The 22,625-nt window shown below is 40.6% G+C and overlaps 1 protein-coding gene across 6 annotated transcripts in view; it reads left to right on the top strand.

Moving 5' to 3' along the window:
• NELL1 (neural EGFL like 1) overlaps positions 1-22,625 on the top strand; it is a 299,065-nt gene that overhangs the window by 179,662 nt on the left and 96,778 nt on the right. For 4 of the 6 annotated variants that reach the window (XM_087743099.1, XM_087743091.1, XM_087743107.1 and 1 more), the window contains exon 14: positions 3,072-3,194. The exons of the other annotated variants lie outside the window; for them this stretch is intronic. In XM_087743099.1, the coding sequence (XP_087599225.1) occupies positions 3,072-3,194 (123 nt within the window). The remainder of the gene's footprint in view (positions 1-3,071; positions 3,195-22,625) is intronic. 6 annotated transcript variants of the gene reach the window in all.

Consider the following 22,625-nt stretch of genomic DNA (forward strand, 5'->3'; position numbering starts at 1 on the left):
TTTGATCATAAGCTTCTTTTGTGTATATTATATAACAAGTAGAAGTCACGGAGAGATGGATGACTTCCATCAAACTTAATGATGACAGTTTCATTCCTGAGCGTGGCAGCATATTTATTTATATCTGCATATATGTGTGTGTGTTTAAAAAAAAAAAAAAATTACTTTTGTTTTTGTGTTTTGGAATCCCCGTTCTTGTGCTTCTCATTTTCAGCTGAGAGGGAAATTGTCAAAATAAGATAAGGCTTTGAGATTTTTGTCTCAGCTCTCCCCTCTTTGGTGCTTTGGAGTTACGCTGTTTGTGACTCCTTTCACTTGCTTCTCAGTATCCTTCTCTTCCAGTCTTTGATTGCTATCTAGTCAGATAGTATTTACCATGACATTAAAGGAAAAGCAGGTTCTGTCTGATGTGCTTGAATGGGAGATTTTGGAAAGCGATGTGTGTATGAAAGTGATGTTCTTTGCAAATCAGTCAGCATCTCCTTTGAGTTTAAACAAAACATGAGCCCACCTTCCACGCTTACTTCCCAGTGTGAGCACCAAGTATTCCAAAGGGTGATCTCTTGTGAGGGAGAAGGAAAGCCAAGATAACTCACTACTGACAGAATCTTAAGGATTTTTCCATCTGGAATAAAAGATTTTTGTAGCTTGACAGAAAATCAATGCTTTCTCATTCTTATTAGGCCTGTAGCAACATCATCTATAGACATCTCTACACCAGGGAAAATTTCATTTAAAGTTCCCATCATTGCAGCCATGCTGCTGCTAAGAAATCTTGGGATTCCTCATGCAGCTGAGGTTCCCTTAGTCCTCCTTGTGCTAACAGCATCAGGATGTCTCACGAAGGGCAGGTTCCCATGATCACATTTGTTGCTAACTCTTCAAATTATATCTCCTTAGAAAAAACTGACCTCTGTTCTAAGTATGACTGCGGGAATGCAGCTTTGTCAGTGTTAAATCTTTCAATACTGCCAGCATCTGTACAACTGCAGGAGTGGTAAATACAATGATTTACATTGTCAAAGTCCTAGAACAACACAGCAGAGTATAATCTCTTGTGTATTTTGGCAAAACACATATGCTACCACTGGGAAATCTTTTCCTTATATCTGAAGTGCTGAGAAGGTAATCAACTAATTTTAGCAGTTGTTTGAGTAGGAATGTTCTTGTGTGTACATGAGCCTATCGCAAAGACGTTCTCATTATAGTTTGAATACGAACACATGAAAGCTAATGGCAATAACTAATAAAAGCAGTAAGAGGAGTGAGAGATTATGGAGAGGGTGTCTGTTTTAAAAGAAAGCATCATTCAACTTCAACTGCCTGCTAGGCACTTCCTTGGAGGGTAGCTCGACCCTTTTTGTGTCTGATCCAGTAGTCAGAGCACCATGAGACTGGAGTGGCAAGAATCAGGCCGTGGTGCAGTTTCTTAAAAGATGAAGGAGAGAACAGGCAGCCCTTGAAGAAGCCTAGCATTCAGAATATGTGAGGCATCTGAAAATTGGAAAGGAGCTGAAGTGAATTACTAAGCAGAGCTAGGGACCAACATAAACTAACAAGTATAAATGTAAGCCTGAAATGATCAGCTAAAGCCAGGCACATTTGAGTGTGTGTGTATGAGAGATTTTTGCTAAAAGCAAAGAGTGAGTGAGTGATATATCGCTTGATGCTCTTTAGAAGAAAATGGTTGCAATCCGAATCATTTTGCTGTTAAATGTATTTGAAAAATAGAAAACCTATGTTGGATATATGTTCTGCAAATAGTTATCAACGATGTTCCAGAGGTATTTTGTTTGGGGGGTTCCTGGGAATTCACCATTCAAATCTACATGTGTCTTGAGTTATCTTGAAATTGACTGTCATTCTATAATATGGTAAAGTGAGGGCATTGCAGAGGTTAACTTTAGCCTAGCGAAGCCTGTGATCCTGTTGTTCTCAGTGGCGAGGATCTTCCAAAGGGGTTAATTCAGCGTCTGTAAAAATGAGTGTTTTGCTCGTGTTTTAGAGGCGCTGCCTCTCTCTGTGGTCTATAGAAGGCTAAACTCAGTCTGTAGTCCTTTGAACACCCCTTATTCACGGTTATATTTAAGCAAATCCTTGATACTAGAAAAAGATACCTTTTGTCTCTCCATATATGGATACTAGCCTGATGATTGCAGTTACATAAATGAAGATTACTGAGAAGGGTTCCAGATTCTGATTTTTTTTTTTTGTCTGTTGTCCTTTGTATGGTTTTAAGAAATTTCATTGCATCCTCTTGGTTCCACTGAACAAAACTGTAAATCCACCAGTGCAAAGTTGTAAAATATTCACGGTTGGTTTTGATTCCACACGCCCCCCCCGCCCCCCCCGCTCCTCCCCCCCCCAATCCCACTGCATGAGGGAAGCTCCTAGTAATTGCAGGAAGAAGCGAGAAACTTCAGGGTCAGGTAGCTTGCCACCTCTACCTGATGCTTTACTAGAAGAAAATGTAGCAGGAGAGTCAAGTGCAGGAGCTGCAGCAAATTAGGCTCAGTGGCAGCAGTCAAGAGTTGCAGGATGAAAGCAAAATATGGCCCATTTGTCTGGAAGTCTCTTTGGGGTTCAGTGGTATGAATGGTACTCTAAAAATGTAATATGTTGTTACATGCTGTTAGAGAAAGATTCAGCTTGGCATGCATTAGAGCAAGTGGCTATGACAACTGAACTGTGTATTTAAAGAGTGTGCTGTTAGGACCCCTCTCTTGTGTTCACTTACCTTGTATTTTTGCTTATTACTGTTGGTGATGGACAGTGATGTAAAGGTTAGTCTTCACAGCAGATAATCTTCATGGGTTTTTGTCATAGCCATACCTTGCCTCCTCACCGATTCTTCCGCCGCCCCGTTCTTGTGCCTAAATAATCTACTCTCACCATGCACATGTTGTTGAGTCTGATAATTGAAGCAGGCCCACAGGTGACTCCCACACCAGACTTCCAGTGTTCAGCCATCGTAGCAACCTTGTTATTCTACTTGGTTTTCAAATGCCACATCATCACACTGAGAAGCTCACTCTCTCTCTTGTAATCTTTATTTTTTTTTTCCCCTGTAGAGCATGATGAGTGTGGCAGTGAGCAGCATAACTGTGATGAGAATGCAATCTGTACTAACACTGTCAGGGGACATAGCTGCACCTGCAAACCTGGATATGTGGGGAACGGGACCATCTGCCGAGGTAAGTCTGTTACTCCAGAAACACTGTAGAAGTGGCAGACTCTATTAATATTTTCTGACAGTCACCTACGTTCTGGTAACTTGTGATGGCTGGATTCTGTCAATGATACACTGTAAGATTTATCATCTGGCAAACGGAGTATGCATGGAGATGATGGGAATAGATTTGTGCATAACTTCTCGGCAAGAAGGAAATATTTTTGGAATGCTAGAAGAAAAGTACTTTCCAGTTACTGTCATTTGAGCAAGTATCATTCAGCCTTTAAGTGGCGTTCATTGTTTTATAAACTGTGGATTGTAAGTACTATCACCTTTGGCTTTTAAAATTTAATCAGATGCCTTTTAATTTAGGATAATTGTCTTTTGTACTAGCATCATATGGTTGTTCTTTGACTACTCTCATCAGAAAAGTTGGGTTTTGTTTTGTTTTGTTTTTTTTAATCTTTACCTTTAAACATGTATTTTGAAGATTTCTCAGTTATGTAAACAAGAAATACTGATAGCCAGCAATGCTTCTTGTGAAGTGGTAAGTCATTTATTGAGGGTGGGTTTTTTTGGTTTTGTTTCTGTAGAGAAAGAGAAGCAAGTATGTTATATAAAGATGGAGGAGTGAATGTATTAACTAGTTGGCTTAGTGAGGGCTATGTCATGAAGTACTATTGAGTTGTAACTCATACATTCATCAATTTTGTCTCATAAAAAGCTATTTTTTGTCTTTTCTGGGACTGTACACTTTCTAAACAGAATTGCGGTAATAGAAAACTAACTTTTAATTGTTTTGAAAGGACAACTATTGAAATTGAGGAGTGTACTGGGTAAAATATTCAGTACCTAGTTTGGGGGCACAAGAGGCTGGATAATAATTTTCCACAATGTTGTAAATTGGCCAAGCGGTTCCTTAAAGGAGAATGAAGATTGATGTCATTCTTGTTTCAAGCTGAAGTTCTTCACCAAGATAAGCCTGTCATCTACTGAATTAGCATATACCATCTGATTGCTTTTTAATATGACTTTCTTTGGGTATTGTCCATCTGCACAAGAGCATCCCTGTATTTTAAAACTGTGAAATGGTTAGTAAGGATTTAAGAAGGAATACAAAAATGTTATGAAAATAGTGAGCAAGTTAAACCTTGGTCTGTCAATATTGAAGATGAAGAGGTGATACTGGGGAGACCTCATTGTAGTGTCTTTTCAGTCTTTGATTACAGTGAATGTAAATTGCAGCATAGGCAACTGTAGTTTCAGGGAAGCCTGAGTGAATAGCCTGTCTCTGTTTGACTGTTTGGTTTTGTTTTTTCCCTGAGGGTAATACAAAAAGACAAACCCTTAATCATATGTCTTTGAAAGAGCAATGTTTGGATTAGTTCATAAAAATTGTGTTTTCACACTGGTTTTCTTCGTTTGCACACCTGGATATTTGGTTTAATGTGCCAAAACCTCCAAGCGAAACTCCTACTGCATATTTATTAATCTAGTAATGTTGAAGTAATGAAATTGCACTGGAGAAATGCAATAATGTTTTTACCCTCAAAGTTCTCTTGAAATCTGAGTCGTGGATAAAATGTTACGTGTATTTTTTAGTACGCCTTGAATTGCACACATGAACATAGTTATAGTTGCCTTTTTGAGATAGGTGTATGTGGAAATAGAGGAAACAAGGTGCGTTCTTCTATTCTGTCTGGGACGCATAAATTGAAAAGAAAACTGGAGTTTATAGGAAAGTGGTTTGCAGTCTAAGAATTATTAAAAGTCACTAGGGATAAGAATAATCTGTCACCACCTGGAATAGTTACTCTCCAAACCAGCTAGTATTAGAATTGTGTGCATTTTAGTAAATAGTAGAACAGTCAATGTAAAGTAGTGATCTGAGTTTCTCAGCCTGTGGTTCTGTGGTCACTTGAGATTTTTACAAGTCTGCACAGCTAATTTCATAAACGTTCCCATTCTACTCGTGGTAGCACCAGAAACATTGCTTTTGCCTCTTTTTTTTTTTTTTTTTTTTTTTTTTTAAACCAAGTTTAACGGTGATACATGGAGTGGAATGTGGCTAAAAATGAACAGATAACAGAAAAATGACCAGTTTCCAGTCCCATAGGTTTCATTGCACAAGTGCTAGGGTTGGCACAAGGAAAGAGAGGTGTGAACGTGTCAGGACAACTGTAAACGGCTTATGTTGTCTTGTCGTAATTTGGGGGCTTTATCTTCAGGCGATAGGAACTGGAAAAAATAGATATAAGCCAAGATGATAAGTTTAATGTAACGTTATCTGAAGATATGACAAACATTTCTCTTGAGTCATCTCTAAGTGCTTTGTAAGTGTTTACATGTTATAGATGTGTACATACATAAAACAGTTTTTCCAGCTACTACTGAAATCATATCTCTGTAGTTCAATAAGAAATCTTATTAATATTGTCCAGAAAAACCATAAATAGAGAACTGATAATTTTATGATGAGAGAAAAGGACTGTCTTTGTGCCCAATTCTACAATCTATTTGAACAATCTATTTTAGCAATGTTATAAAAAATAAAATCAGAGTAATGTTCCTCTTTGACTTTACTGGATAACATTGAGATAGTTGTTATAAAAAAACCCAGAATACTGTTATTTGTATTTTAGAAAAGAAAACGTATGTGTAGTTAAATTAAATTGCATGGTGAACTACTGGCAAATATAATGAAATTACTCTGGCAGGAATTTGTGATGTTTGCATTTTTTGTGAAAAGTATGGAGAAATAAAAAAAGAGATAATCTGGATATGAATATTATGATTGCTGGGGATTTAGAAATAAAAACAAAAAACAGATGTTGAAGAGGAAAGCAAATATATTTTTAAAAACTGTATAATCAGGCTGTCACACTTCTTGAGTAGAAAAATAAATTTCATGCATAAGGAATTGCTTTACTGTAAACGTGGTAGACTAGGCTATGTAATTAAGGACTGGATTGTGTCAAACTAGATGTGGAAACTGTCATGAAGGAAGGTGGTGGAAAAGGGTGCAAACCGAGACCAAATGCACTTCTGCATTAAAATAGATACTGCTATAGTTGAAGTGACATAAAAATGGAAAGAGAAGTGGAGATGAACACAAGAAAATCTTCATAAATACGTAGTTACCTAATGTAGACAGTGAGACTGTATAACAGAATAGAGACAAATAAGACTTATTTCCTGTGGATGCTCTCAATTTCACTGTAAGAAGTGGGCTTTAGCACCTCAGAAAGACACTGAAATTTTGGCAATAGATCGGAACAGAATAAGGCTGAGGTGAGCTGAAATAACAAGGCAGGACAATGCTGGGCCATCGCCATTAGTAAATTTGACAGAGTGCTGGACCCAGAATCAGATAGATTGTATCTTAGGATTTCTTCAGAAAATGAAAAGTAAAATAGGGACGTCTTTGGAAGAAATTACACCATTAAAGGCAGAGGACAGAGGTATAACTAGGTGAAGAGAGAGAGATTCTGAATCTACGCATTTGTTAAGTTGCTCTTTTCTATGAAAGAAACTTTGAAAAAATTCAAAAGAAGTAAGAGTGATTCAGGAAATAAAAGAAGTTGTAGGTGGGTAATGGGAGACTCATGCTACACCTGCTTACAGGAATTCTGTAAATGAATTACAGAATTCATAGGTGAGGGTGTGAAATAAGGACAACTGTAGCAATTTCACTAAACTTCAGGATATTATTTAATAGTGCAGCATAAAGGCAATTAACTTAGGGTAGAAAGGAAAGGTGATAAAAATTGGTTTAGCAACTGAATGTTCTAGTTAAAAAATGTGGTTTAACCCCAGCCATCAACCGAGCCGCACACAGCTGCTCGCTCCCCCTCCCGGTGGGATGGGGGAGAGAATTGGAAGAGTAAAAGTCAGAAAACTCATGGGTTGAGATAAAGACAGTTTAACAGGGAAAGCAAAAGCCGCGTATGCAAGCAAAGCAAGGAATTCATTCACTACTTCCCATCGGCAGGCAGGTGTTGAGCCATTCCCCAGGAAAGCAGGGCTCCGTCACGCGTAACGGTTACTTGGGAAGAGAAACACCATCACGCCGAGTGTCCCCCCCCTTCCTTCTTCTTCCCCCAGCTTATATGCTGAGCGTGATGCCATACGGTATGGCATAGCCCTTTGGCCAGTCTGGGTCAGTTGTCCCAGCTGTGCCCCCTCCCAGCTTCTTGTGCACCTGAGAGAGCATGGGAAGCTGAAAAGTCCTTGACTAGCACAAACACTGCTTGGCAACAACTAAACCGTCAGTGTATTGTCAACATTATTCTCATGCTAAATCAAAAACATTGTACTATACCAGCTACTAAGAAGAAAATCAACTCTATCCCAGCTGAAACCAGCACCAAAAAAAAAGATGTGGTGAGCAAATGACTACCTCGTACAACATGGCACTTTGCGGTGTGCCTGTCAGGATGGACCTTGTGGGAAATCAGTGTTTAGTGGCAATGGTTAGATGAAAGAAGTCTTCGTTTCCTAGGACAACCAGGTTTATGTATAACCCATCACCTGTAGACAAGGCTGAGTGTGTGAGAGTAAAACTCTGTCATGTATAAAATGAGTAAAACTCACTGTCATGACTCTAGCTGAAGAACTAGGGATATTAGATACAGAGATAAATACCGCGTTTAGACTATAGAGCCTCGTGGTCTGTGAACTATTGCAGTGTTTCTGTGTGAAATCTTGGCAGGGCTTGAATCTGGGAGGCTGGAAAATGTGTACAGGGAAAACGTCTTTCTCTGCTTTTTGTCTTGATAAGTTCCAGTTCTACTTGGCAGCCTTGCACCGCATGCTGGGGAAGTGACATGTTGAAATGGAATGTGTCATTTGTTAAAACATAAAGGACCTTGTGCTCCACCATCAACTTTACCTTAGCGAGATGGAAGCTAGAGAACATTTGCTGTAGGATGTACAGTCCTACAGTTTAGCAGAAGTTTATTATAGAGCTTGTGCCTTGTACCACTGACTGAAGTCAAGGAAGACTGAGCCAAGGTACATTGAAACATCAGCACGTTTCCTAAAATAATTGATGACATTTGGGATTAAATGCCTTAAAACAAACTAACAAAACCCCACCCACCAGATTTTGTAGGGGCTGTAGATCAGAGTTTTCAGCACGAACAATGTGCAAGTCACCATCAAGGTTTTGTTGCCATCAGTTGTTTTCTTTTGTACAAGGAGACCTAGGTGTAGTATCCAAGCCTTGTCCTAGCTCTCGGTATCTTGTTCCAAACGTTTGTTTTAAAGTATAAATGCTGCCCATAGAAGTCCTTATATATTATCAGAAAAATAGAAGTGGCCTTGAATATACTTGGATGGTAAATAGGGGCAATTTTTCTGAAACATGGACAAGGTGTGTTTGCTAATCTTTTTTTCGTATAGCTCTGTATTGGGGAATGAACAGAAGTCTAGCACTCAAACAAGTGCAAATATTTTTCATTGTACTTCTGTATTTTACTTGTATAGTCTGTCTAACAGGTATATTTAGTGTGCTATTAAGATCTCATTTAGTGGTTTCTACTGAGTTGCAGATTTATTAGAATGATTAAATGAGGTGGATTTAGTTACAGTCATAAACCTTAAAGCAAATGTGTGCAATATGACTGGTGCCTGGGCAGAGAAACGTCAGGCATTGTGAAATAAAAATCAAAACAGTGTTTATTCTAATTAGTATTCAGGCTGTAGAATGGTTTATTTCTGCCAGAGTACAGAATATGATTCCCCCCCCCCCCCATTGTATTCTCCTGCAGCATTTCACAGGAGACACTTAAGGGATTGCAGCTCATTGTATGGTGGAGTGTTAAAGATGAAAGCCATTATTTTTAAGTGGCTTATTTCTTCTGGTGTAGTCTGGAAGTCCAGATTAGTTTCTTAATTGTACTGTGGTTCTTTATATATATTTGCCTTGGAAGGGGTGTTTGGGAGTGTGGTTGTTACGGGTGAACTTATCGGTCACTTCATGAATAACTTATGGGGAATCTGATATGAAAAGTGACCAGATTTTGAACAGATATTCTCACCTTTTTGTAAGGTAATGGGAATATTCATGTGGAGTCTTTATTCGGAATAAACTCGGAATGTTTACTGATGACCGGAGTACATCATGGTTTTGAAAATTGCTTCTGTTTGATGTAAATCAGTAAGTTGGCTTATTTTAGACTGTTCTAATCACAAATTGTAACTGGATGTTTTAACAAATGGCAGTCTGAGAACTTTCTTTAATTGCAGTTTTCTCCTTTGTTTCCAAGCAGGTCTTTTTTAAAGTAATTCTTAGTCTGAAATATATTTAAAAGTCTGAAAGATATGTCCATGAAAGAAATTATATATCTTCCAATGTATAGGCATTGTAGTGATGGTGTAGTAAATAGATGACTAAAGACAAAGAAATTTTCATCTGTTATGAAATTTTATCTGCTATGAAAAATACTCTAGTATTTTTAGTAAGAGCTAAAGAAGAAAAAAAAATCAGTCTCTGGTTATTTCTCTGCTGGGTTGTCTGCTTTTTGTGTCTCTTTTACATTGGCATCAGCAACGGTAAGGTAGATTAACTTTAAATGCCAGCAATGTGGGACAGTCGGACATGCTGATATCTTGATATTAAAGCATATCGGATCACTGTAAGGTGACTAACTGCCACTTAGGTTTATGTTTTTTGCATGTATGTGTGTCTGTCGGAGGTGGAGTTGAAAGCCTTTATGGGGCATTGGAGCGCGTTATGAATAATACGTAGGCCAAGACTAAAGTGGAAAGCAACAACCAGGTCTTTCCCCATAGCCTTTGATTTTTGTAGCTGTAGGGTTTTGAATGGTTGATATGCCTTATCATGGCTTTAATTGCTGTTTTGGTGTAATATTCACAAGTCTCATGAAAGAATATAGGAGATTTTGACTCATTATCATCTTCATTCTTCATAGTCTTCAGTTTTGTGTAGTTCTTTATACCTAATATGTAGTGAATAAATCACTGCAAAAGCAGATAGGTGCATTCACATGCATTTTGGTGTCACGGCACATGTGGAAAATGCCATGGCAAATGTAATAAAACTATAACGATAGTCATATTTTTCGGGTGAAGTGTTCTAGATGTAACTGACTTAATAAGTTAAAACAAATACACAGATACACAACAGTGCAGTTAGCATTCTTATAGATTTTTTCATTCTGAAACTAACATGGTTGGACTCAGAATCAAGACAAAATGATTGAAGCTAGTAAATTTTCTATAGTCCTAAATCCACGCTATTAATAAAAATGAAAATTTGAAGTTTTAATGTAAGAATCTTTATGCGTTTGTTCATGATTAGATAGTTATCAAGTGTGGTACGTTCATTATAATTGCTATGTTTGTGTATTGGTTTTTGAGTTATATAAACTCCCTTTGTAAATTATTTGCCACATAGTTTTTAAGCTCCTTCAGTTCTAATCTTGTTCTTGGTTTGGTTTTGGACCGTAATGATGTAAAATAATTTTGATGAAATTAAGATGATTTGCGATAATTTTTTCTTGCCCTTAAAACATCATCACCTAGATTTAGTCGTGTAAGATGTTGAAATTCAGGCATAATTATTTTTGTATTAAGAGCTAAGCTATACATATCCACCAATATGCGGTCCAATTTTACAGTCGCTCTAAAGGCACAATATTTCCTGCTGATTGGATCCTGCTCTGTGTGCGAGATTGTTCAAGATGATTTAGAATGCATGTCAGTTATGGAAATAGATCATTTAAAAACCATGATTCATTTAACTTGTCAGAATCCAGATCTTGATCTCTTTGCTGTCACAGATTGTCTCACTGCTCTAGACATAGGTAATTTAAAGAGAGTGTAGCACTGATTTGTGCTTGCTGAGGAAGCGGTCCAGTCCCGAGCAACTGCTGTATCTGTATAAAAGGAAGGAAATGCTGTAGTTTCCTGCAAGTGAAATATTTTAAAACTTGATCTGACAGGTTTTTCTGCTTGTATGAGTAAGTCAAAAGGACTCGGCAGACCTCCTCATAAATGTGTATGAGGGTTCCTAGGTTCAGATTCTGAACTGAACATTCTCTCATTGACTGAGTTGATTATTGTCTCCTATCGCTTTGGTTTACATTGGTTTGTTTAGAATCAGCAGTTCACTCTAGGATCAAGGTACTATACAGCATGTATGAAAGAATTACAAGGCTGATGACAAGTTAAAAGATATGTTCCCCACAATCTCCCAGGCAGTAAAACTGGGTTGCATAGGAACATGGGACTATTTCAATATTCATTGCTTTCTCTTTTAAGAGAGTAGTTAATAAAAGCAAAAATGTGAAGGTTTTACTTTATATTTAATGCCTGCACCATACATTGTTCTTATTTTGTACGCTCTGTTCGAGACCATCTCTATCAGTAACTCCTTTGTTTTGCAGCAGGTGTATCACCTCCCAGGTCTCTGTCACAGAACCCCTTGAGAAGCCCAATCCAGAGTCTCCTAAAGTCAAGAAGAAACTTTCTAATGCTACTAGAATGGTTCATTCGCGTTACCTAAATTAGTACTGTTTTCATTCCTCCTGTAGTATTAAAATCTAAAATTTGAACAAAACTTTATCAATTATTAAGTCCTCAAACATGCCCTTCATTCAAAGAACCCATTTGCTATGCTCTACTGCTTTTTTGACAGTAGAGCAATAGACATCATGGTCAGTCATTTAGTCTGCAATACTGTCTGCTTTAAACTTGTAATTCTTATGATGCATAAAACCCAGTCTATTTAGATCTGTGACTCTTCTGGCCTGGAGCTTGCCATGCAATTATTTGGAACAAAATACTTTTTTTTTTTTTTTTTTCCATGGTGGGTGGGAAAAATCAGTTCAGTAAGAACATCTTGAATATATCGCCGCACAAAGCCTATTGCAGCGTGGGCTTGACTCTGTGCTGCAACAGGAGCGCAATAGCAACACAGAGCTCTCTCTTGTGAAATCAGTTACAGTGTGCAACCATTTCAGGATTAGTGTATATGGCTCAGGCACATTAAAAGGCAAGAGGATGCCAAAACCATGAAATGCTTTCTATTCCCTGTAGAAAATAACCAAATACTGAAAACTGAATATGAATACCTTGCCTATATGTAAAATAAGAGCATTGCAGTTACTGTTTTTGGCAACAGTAGTACTACCGCACTGTCACTGCAATGTGGAAGGAAGTACTTTTTCACATAGCCCATAATTAATCTCGTAATTAATCTGGAGAGTCCTTGGTCACGGGGTGGCGAGGAGGCTGGACAGATTGAAAAAGCTGCTGCACATCATAACAGAAGAGAATTGCAACCAATGGGTGCACAGTCTTTGGTTTGAGGAAGATCATGGGGTGAACCCTTAGGAAGGGTCGCCAGATCCTTGCCCTGTTCTTTCCCTTGTTCTTTTTCATTATGGGCTGTAGTCAGAGAGAGGATGCTGGGCTGGTAGGCCCTCTGGAATGACCTAGTTGATTTATTTTTATGTTCCTCTGGCTGAGATTATTATTACAGCTATCCCTTTTGGGTAAGGATAGTAATAGCCATTTAGAATAGAATAGAGTAGTTTAGGTTGGAAAAGACCTTTAAGATCATTAAGTCCAACTGTTAACCCAGCACTGCCAAGTCCACCACGAAACCATGTCCCTAAGCACGACATGTACACGTCTTTTACATACCTCCAGGGACAGAGACTCAACCACTTCCCTGGGCAGCCTGTTCCAGTGCCTGATTACCCTTTCAGTGAAGAGATTTTTCCTAATATCCAACCTAAACCTCCCCTGGCGCAACTTGAGCCCATTTCCTCTTGTCCTATTGCTTGTTACTTGGGAGAAGAGACCGACCCCCACCTTGCTACAACCTCCTTTCAGGTAGTTGTAGAGAGCAATAAGGTCTCCCCTCAGCCTCCTCTTCTCCAGGCTAAACAACCCCAGCTCCCTCAGCCGCTCCTCATAAGACTTGTGCTCCAGACCCTTCACCAGCTTCGTTGCCCTTCTCTGGGCATGCTCCAGCACCTCCATGTCCTTCTTGTAGTGAGGGGCCCAAAACTGAACACAGTACTCGAGGTGCGACCTCACTAGTGCAGAGTACAGGGGGACGATCGCTTCCCTAGTCCTGCTGGCTGCACTATTCTTGATATAAGCCAGGATGCCGTTGGCCTTCTTGGCCACCTGAGCACACTGCTGGCTCATGTTCAGGCGGCTGTCACCCAACACCCCCAGGTCCTTTTCTGCTGGGCAGCTCTCCAGCCACTCTTCCCCAAGCTTGTAGCGTTGCATGGGGTTGTTGTGACCCAAGTGCAGGACCCAGCACTGAGCCTTGTTGAACCTCATACAGTTGGCCTCGGCCCATTGATCCAGCCTGTCCAGATCCCTCTGTAGGGCCTTCCTATCCTCTAGCAGATCAATTTATTTATGTATTTTTCATTTGTACAAAGGGGTCACTGAGATTTTTCAAAGGTGGTTTGTATGGCTTTTCCTCACCATAGCAGTGGAACAGACTCCAGCCAGAAAACTTCTTTCAGCCTCCTGTTCCTATGAATTTCCCGCACTACAGTAAACCAAGGTAAAAACATTAAGTGATTTGTCAGATGTGATACACACAGTCAGTACCCGATTCAGGATTCAAATTCTGTTCCCAGACTGACAGTTCTGTTCCTAAACCATTGCACTGTGATTTCTCCACAGAAATTATCGAAAGTATTTTAAAAATACCTAAGGAATCAAACCAAAAGAAACATTAAGACTCCAAAATCAAGCATTTGGGGGATATTTAAAATTGAGGTCACCTGTTCAGTCTTAAGTCACTTGCAACTACTGCTGAAATACAGTCCTTACTGATTAAAAATCACAGGTGGTGTGGGTTTTTTTGATCCCTCTGCCTCAGTGCACAGTATAGACACATCAATCAGTGAAAGAGAGGAAGTCTTGAAGTAGGTATTCAGTGTTTATTATTTTTGTTGTTCATTATGTGACCCTGTTATTATTAGCTACTGTCCCAGTATCTGTACTGAATTTAGGATGTTACCAGGTCCTTCAGAAACCAATCTATATGGTTCTTATCAAAGGATTGCAGTGGGGTGAAAATGTACCTTAGCTGCCTTTACATTAGCTCTCTGGTATCAGTGTTGTGTGGAGGTTTAGTTGTTCAAGCATTTGTCCGGGTTTTCAGGAAGGGCCTGTAGCGCGCTCTCTCTCTCTCTCTCTCTCTCATGTTTTTCCGTGACTTGAGGAGGATGATGTTACTCTTTGTGGTCTTGCCGTTCGAGGAGGATGTGGGAAAAGGGATTCAGTTCCAGGCTCCCAGGCAAGTGTGTTACAGTTGACTTTCCTCTCTGCAGCTCCTGCAGTCCTCGTTGTCTTCCCGCTCCCTCTGTTCCCCAGATGCATCTCTGTGGCTTTGTCCTCTCCTGCCTTTGTCCGGCTTGTGCGCCATTGTGAAACGTGATGAATGCTGGAAGAATACTAAGAGGGTGTGATTAAACATTTACAAACCAAGATGATTCAGAGACATGACAAAAGGTATATCCTTCAAATCTCTGTGTCAAAGTGGAGGCCTGGGAACAGAGGAGAGTCTGGGAAAAAAAAAATCTACCCATTACTTATTTTGAGAAAAAGGTGGAATTTTTACTACAATGCAGCTTCTGGTAGATATCTAGTGCAGGAAAAACTTAATTAGAAATGGTTTACTTGACCACATTACTGAAAATGCTATTTTATAGTAAGGAAAACTTGGGATTGCCCTGCATGTAGGTATTACTTTGTTTGCATGAGTTACGTTGGTTGGCTTACTAGTTTTGGAGGCTGCATTTATTTGTTGAGCACTTGAGAATGGCAAATCTGGAAGCCATGTGGGATATTTGATGGGATAATTTGCATATTTTTATCTGGAAAGATTCTCCAGTTCAACTGTTTCACAGTGGTGCTGGTGTTTTAGCCTGTGCAACATGCTGAAAAGTTGAGGCACCCCCTGTGTGCGTATAGAGTTCTTATCTAAAGTGTTCAACAGTAAAAATAATAAATGTGGCTATGCTAAGCGAGCATATGCTGAGTGCAAGACTAATGGCAAGCTTAAACAGTATACTGCGAATCGTACCTGAAAGAAATGTTGCAGTGAAAAAGAATCTATTCCAGAACCTACTAAAAAAAAACCAAATGGTGCTTTGAAGATTGTATCATCAAAATGAATTATTAGGTGAATTCGGTACACAAACTACAAGAAGAATGTGAATTAAAATAGCTTAGAACACATTAAGTGCAGAGGGAATTAGAAGCTAAAGTAAACCAAGTAGAGGTGGGAATTCAAGGGGTCCCACTTTTCAACGTGATTTAAAATTCAGTCATCCAAGAGTAAAAATGAACAATTTGTATGTCATAAAAACGAAGAGTTTTTATTTAGGTATTCCTGAAGGGCCAGAGCTGTGTGACCTGTGTTGTTATTCTGCCAATAAATACTCAAGCATCTTAGTGTGTCACCTTGATGGTGTTTGCAGTTTTCTCTCTCTCCCCCCGCCCTTGGTTGTGTGCCTAAAGATGGGAATTGTCAGGCTGGATTTTTGAAGCTAAACTTCAAAACTGACTATTTATTTGAAGGCTACATGCTACACAGGCACATCAAGCAGGGCTTGAAATTTTAAAATGATGTAAAATTCACAAATGTACCTTTGTTGTTTAAAAAAATAACAGCAATACACGTCCATATCTTTGTGCACGTCCATCTTATCCATCTTCCTCTGTAGCCTGTAATTATGTTGTAGCCTCAAGGGTATAAGTATATGCCTCCCATAGATTATGGGATGCATTTGCTGCCACTGATGAACAGAGTGGATAACTGTTCTGAACTGTCACTTGTGCTATTAAAACGTATCCACCCATTCCCTTGAGCATACGATTTCACAGTGTCTGATGGCTTTGCGAAGAAGCTGCTGTGAGTGGAAAGCCCTGGGATGGAATAAAATGGCAGTTGGGTGTGGAGCTACTAGAACACTTGCAGAGTTTAAGTAGGCAATATCCATTCCCCTGCATTAATTATAATGGTTTACGGATGCCCATTAATATGCCACTTTTATTACTGAGACACATGGTTGTACTGCTTTCCTGACACCTATTATTTCCTCCCTCTGAACAGAACAAAGGAAACAATAGTCATCTGACATTGCCATGACATACGTTATTTCCCAATAAAAGATTGAGGTAATCAAATCAGTCCTGCATGCACAGCGCAGTATTCCCTTAGCCTTCGGAGAGGCGCAAGTGAGGAAATTCTTAATGTGGTAATTTTAAACCTGACTGAGCAAGGTATGTGTCTAACTAAAAGCAAGTGATTGACTCCAATGAGACTACTTATATAATTAGGCACTTAGTTTTTTAGTTTCATGCTGAATATGCTTTGCTGTGTTTATATCACACAGGTTAGAATAAACACAGACAGTAAGCGTTCATCTTTTGCTGTGGGTATCAAGGGGACATTGAATTCATTGTATCTGAAGAAAGGATAACTGAATAGCCAAATCCACCTATCGCTTATCTCTGAATCCTTGGCAGATAGAGTGGGCTTAGAATAAGATTTAGAAACTAATTTTCAGTGACATCATGGAGAAGTAGTTGGAGCCAAAATAAAAATGAGTGGGAATCTGTAAGTGCTTGCTAATGGTTATTGCCAAGCGATTTTGAGTGCTCCATTATTTATTTATTCTTTTACTGCTGTAAAAGCACTGGAATTCAGAAATAGCTCAGATGTTAAGATTTGATCCACTGAGTGTTTGTACCCGTTGCATTAAATGTTCATCAGGTGAAAGAAAAAGAAACAAAAAAGCACCTTCACACAGCTGGAGCAGAGGACAGGCAGTATACTTCCCATCTTACGGCTGCTTGCTGTAACCGGTCACACAGGGAGTTATGCATCCTTGCGCTTGCTTTTCTGCTCCCATGTTTCCCAGTGTTCGCTTGTGGGATGAGAGGGATAAAGATGGAAAACCTCTCTTGCTTCCCTTGCCACAGTGCTTTTTTTCAGAAAGATGCGGAGCTCTGGGTTTCATTTCTTTTAGAGTGAGGGAGAGTTAACCCTCACGCTTCCCCAACTCCTGGACAAGTGCTTCAGCAGCAGGCAATTATGCAGGGCACTGGTGATGATATGTCCCCCTCGCCTTGATTCGCATGGACCTGTGTGGCTTCAGGCTGGAGGCTCTTTGTGGAAGTCCCACAAAAAGCGGGCTCCTAGGGCACATGGGCATGAGGACAGTGGGGCTGGGAGTCCCACGCAGGCTGAGGCAGCTTGTTTTCCGCTTATTCCAGCTGACAGCACCTCATTCTGTGCCAAAGGTTTATGCAGTGTCTCAAGGTTTCTGTGCAAAACACAAGTGCCTGTCAGAGTTCAAGGAGCATCCGGATGACACTCTTAGTCATATAGTTTAGTTTCAGGTAGTCCTGCAAGGGGCAGGGGTTTGGACTTGACGATCCTTAGGGGTCCCTTCCAATTTGAGATATTCTATGATCTCTAATGGGGCTTGGTGAGTAGGCTGAGGAGAAGGGCCGAGGAGGAGTGCTGAATTGCGTTTTTAGATGTTGTTACCTATATTCTGTCCACATTGCATTTGAGGTGGTCGAGTGCTTTTTTGGATCTTTCCCTATGTGTTTTCCCTTTATGTATTGCTTATATTATTGTTCCTGTTGGTCTGGATGTCTACGGGGAGAGTTACACCTAGCGATACAGTAGATTATACTTAATGCATAAAATCAGATGCATGAAAACAAGTGTAATTAACTGTCACTGATAAAGGTAGGTGTCAGAAATTTGTAAGCAGTGTTTCTTGGTGCTGATTACTTAAAACTGAAGACTGCACATTAAACAGAAGTATGATATACATCTTGAAATATAATTTCAGGTACTTTTATGATGTGCTTCTAAGCTCTGAACGGTGATTTTTATATAGGCTTCAAAATCTCTTATATTGCTGTGTTCCAGCAGTCGGTGAGAAATATGCTGGCCTTCAGTGCAAATAAACTGTGCTGTAGAATGTGACTGAGCTTAATGTTAGCAAACCTGGCATAGTGTATTTGCATCTGAATATAGTTATTTAATTGTTATTTAAACCTTAATGTTCTTTCTGACACCATGACTCTGATAAACCTTGTAAACTGTCTCCTAGGTCATACCAGACAGGTCCAGTCAGGCTACCATCTGGTCTAGGAAGGCATGCTAGGCACATGTTAATGAGGTAATATATAAGAGGACAGATAGTCTGTTCTTGCCTTGAAAATTACATTTGACAGATAATATTTCAAACTGCTGCAAGAGCTTAAGCTGTTACTTCTCATGAAATTGTGCAGGTGTCATGAGAAAAAGCATTTTCATTAAGAATTTGTTCGTGCCATTTAAAGAATACATGCACTCTTCTGACACTTACCACTGTTTATTTGTAGCATACTGCAATGCTGAAATGCTCCACAGGACCAATTGCTCTGGTGTCATAGGTTGCATTCATGTGTCTCATGCTGGCAACTTCAATGTACTGCAAAAGCAACGTTTATCTCCACTTAGCTGAGCCACTTAAGCACTTCTCTCATCCACAGACTGACTCTGCTGTACAAGGATGAAAGTACTTCTAATTTAAGGGAAATTATTTTAACCCTACAGCTGCTAACACACTAGTTTATAAAATGTGCAGTAGATAGGATGCTGAAGTGGGTGCCTATGCAGGCAGTTTTTCACATTTATGTGGACAGCGACATTTGTTCACGAGGACTGTTGAACACACGTTCAGAGGCTTTAACGTGGCCTTTTTAGCGTGTGCGGTGATAAATGGCTGTAGATGTGGAAATGTCAGAAAAGTAAATGATCTTACGAGAAAGGAGGAAAGTAGAAAGTTTCGTGCAATGGTATTTGAATTCTGCTTACGCTTGGCAAAGGGAGAAGACTGAGAGCATCTCCACGTTGTGCAGTGGAGCGTGGCCCGGTATCGTGGGCAGCTCGGATTGTGCCGTGATGGCCAGAGCACGCAAAGGGCACCAAGTGCCGAAAGCCGAGGATTCGCTGAGGCCCGCGCGCGGTGGTCTGTGCCCAGCTGCCCGGCTCAGCGGTGCCCGCAGAGCAAAGTACAGCAGCTGCTTCGCTGCCTCCAGCGTCGTATCGTGCTGCTTGCTCAGTGCTACCTCGGGTGTCTCTGGAGCATTGTGCGAGGTCCATTTTTTCTTTGTATTTAGTAACCTGAAGTCAATTGAATATTTTTCTGTCATGTTTCCACTATTATTTTGATATAATTAAGATGCTAATATAATTACGAGGGTTATTGTTGAACCCGGCCTACCTGCCTTTTCGTGAAAGTCCCCAGTTAAATAATCAACCTTATTCAGTCATGTTAGGTATTTCTCATTAAACTGTAATAATTTGCAAAGTCTTCCAGTAAGTCAGGTGAGACTTTCTCATGAATGTATGATAATTATATTGGTGGTAGATCATATAAAAATATCTTCTGCTAGCAGGGTTATTTGCATTTCACTTGCGATGTCGACTAGCTGATGTGAAATCTCTTTTCTTTTTATGGCGTTATTTCAAGGATGCAGGGAAGTGAGTACTGGGTATAAAACGACGTGAAGACAAATAGATCTTGTAAGTTTGAACCAATACAAAGCTTAATGTGATTTTTGTTTTCCAGGCCCGCAATCAGTGCAGATGTTTGGAAGGCTCAAATCTGATCCTCAGCAGTTGCAGATCACATTTATTAATCTCACTGTGTAGTTGTGCATTTAAACAATGCTGAAAGAAGCATTTGTGCAACATGGTTGCAATATTCTTGTTATGTTTGAGTTGTGACTGCTGCGTTGCCAAACTATGGTTTTATTGCAAGTCTGCTTCTGCAGAAATGTACGTTAGAAGCCAGAATTTGTATTGTTAAATGAAATGTAGGAAATTCAAGTACATTTCCATGCAAAACAGTAATAATGTGTTGAGCTGGTCAATTGCTTTAAAAGAAATGAGAACTGTATAACCCACAAATCAAAAAGAGTTGACTCTAGCTTCTTTTGACATGAACTGTTTTCATTGTGTAGTTAAATACATACTGTGATCAACTCTTAAGATGTGAAACAGCTTTCGTGGCTTGTGTCACTTGAATAGCTTCCACTTTGTCTACAGGTATAAGAATAAATCACAAAATGATCTATTCGGAAGCCTGTAAGGCCCAATATGGCAGTGTTGTTGCACTGAGTTCCGGGTGATTGTGACAGCAATTACTTGGATTTTGGGACAAGGGAAAAGTATGATTTGTTAATGTTTTCTTTTGTGACTGAGGCATTTTCTATGCTGTATGGATTTGACATATTGATTACATATTCCATGGAATTTCTGTGTTAGGACAAATTTTCTGAAGCTGACACCAGCTTTTGTGATGGTGTTTGTAGAATCGTAGAATCATTTAGGTTGCAAAACACCCTTAAGATTGAGTCGAATGGTAAGTGGTTGCGGTGATCAGATGAGGCTGATAATCAACCTGGCTTGTTGAATACAGGCTATTTGGATGGGCTATCTTTCCTTTCATCAGCCTTTTTGTAGTGGACTGACCCTGGCTGGAGGTGAGGTGCCCACCAAAGCCACTGTATCACTCCGCTCCTCAGCTGGACAGGGGAGACAAAATAAAACAAAAGGCTCGTGGGTTGAGATAAGGACAGTGAGAGATCACTCGCCAATTACTGTCATGGGCAAAACAGACTCAGCTTGGGGAAATTAGTTTAATTTATTAACGATCCAATCAGAGTAAGGTAATGAGAAAATAAAACCCAAATCTTAAAACACCTTTCCCCCACCCCTCACTTCTTCAACTTTACTCTCAGTTTCTCTACCTCCTCCCCTGCAGGGGAATGGGAGTTGCGGTCAGTTCCTCACACGCTGTCTCTGCTGCTCCTTCCCCCTCAGGGGAGGACTCCTCGCGCTCTGCCCCTGCTCCAGCGTGGGCTCCCTCCCACGGCAGACAGTCCTCCACGAACTTCTCCAATGTGAGCCCTTCCCATGGGCTGCAGTTCTTCACAAACTGCTCCAGCGTGGGTCCTTTCCAGTGTGAGTCCTTTCCTCGGGTGCAGTCCTTCAGGAACAGACTGCTCCAGCGTGGGTCCCCTGTGGTGTCACCAGTCCTGCCAGCAAACCTGCTCCAGCCTGGGCTCCCCTCTCCATGGGGCCACAGGTCCTGCCAGGAGCCTTCTCCAGCGTGGCCTTCCCACGGGGTCACAGCCTCCTCCGGGCATCCCCCTGCTCCGGCATGGGGTCCTCCACGGGCTGCAGGTGGATCTCTGCTCCAGCATTGACCTCCATGGGCTGCAGGGGGACAGCCTGCCTCACCGTGGTCTTCCCCAGGGGCTGCAGGGGAATCTCTGCTCCGGTGCCTGGAGCGCCTCCTCCCCCTCCTTCTTCAGTGACCTTGGTGTCTGCAGGGCTGTTCCTCTCACATATTTTTACTCCTCTCTCTGGCTGCAATTGTGCAGTTCTTTTTTTCCCCATTCTTAAACATGTTATCCCAGAGGTGCTACCACCGTTGCTGGTGGGCTTTGCCTTGGCCAGCGGTGGGTCCGTCTTGGAGCCAGCTGGCGTTGGCTCTGTCGGACATGGGGGAAGCTTCTGATCTCTTCTCACAGAAGCCACCCCTGTAGCCCGCTGCTACCAAAACCTTGCCATGCAAACCCAATATGCTTTTTCATGTGATCCCTTCAAATCCAGGTTGTGTGGTTTCTTCAGTGCTGTGGTGTACTGCTGAGTTGCTTGGTCCCTATATGCTTTTGTGTAACGTGATCAATACTGACTTGATAAATACATAGGGGGAGGGAGAATCAAGCAAGTTCAGTAGCTCTGAGAGGCATATGGAAACCTCATCCACGCTCCACTCAGTGCTCATCGAGTCACTCGGATCGGTCAGGTCAAAATTGTCTCCTCTCCCCTGTGGGAGCCCCAACTTAGCTGGTTGTTCAATGCTTCTGTACACAGAACAAATGGAGACTATATTTTGTACACGTTATTGTCAGTGTCTTAGAACACCAGTTAATAAGGGCATGGAAACAAGTCTGTTACTAATGCCTGTCACTGCCTGCAGCCATCGCTGCAGTGTGTCGACTGGTGAAAAACACAACACAGGGTAATCCAAGGAAGCAACATAACACAATTTTGTGTTTCCCTTCTTGTCTCATATTTTCCTTTCTGATTTTAATGACACAGCCAGTGGACAGACTCTAGCCCTTGGAGTTATTTCAGATTGTCTTTGATTATTATTTTTTTTTATTTCTTTTATTTCTTTCTGACTTCCAAATTGCTGCCATCATTGCCCAGGAGCCTCTGCTGAAAGGGCAGGACCTGTGGACTATCCTGAGGGTGTTCACAGAACAAGCAGCTAACTGAGTTGTAGAGTGAAGGCTTTAGGTTTTCTCTTCCACAGAATGAAGCGTATTAACTGTTTCAGTGCATTTATTTTCCACTAGCTCC

This window comes from Nipponia nippon, unplaced genomic scaffold (genome assembly GCF_047370975.1).
Source record: "Nipponia nippon isolate SJK-2023a ecotype South Korea unplaced genomic scaffold, ASM4737097v1 scaffold_10, whole genome shotgun sequence".
Classification (NCBI taxonomy): Eukaryota; Metazoa; Chordata; class Aves; order Pelecaniformes; family Threskiornithidae; genus Nipponia; species Nipponia nippon.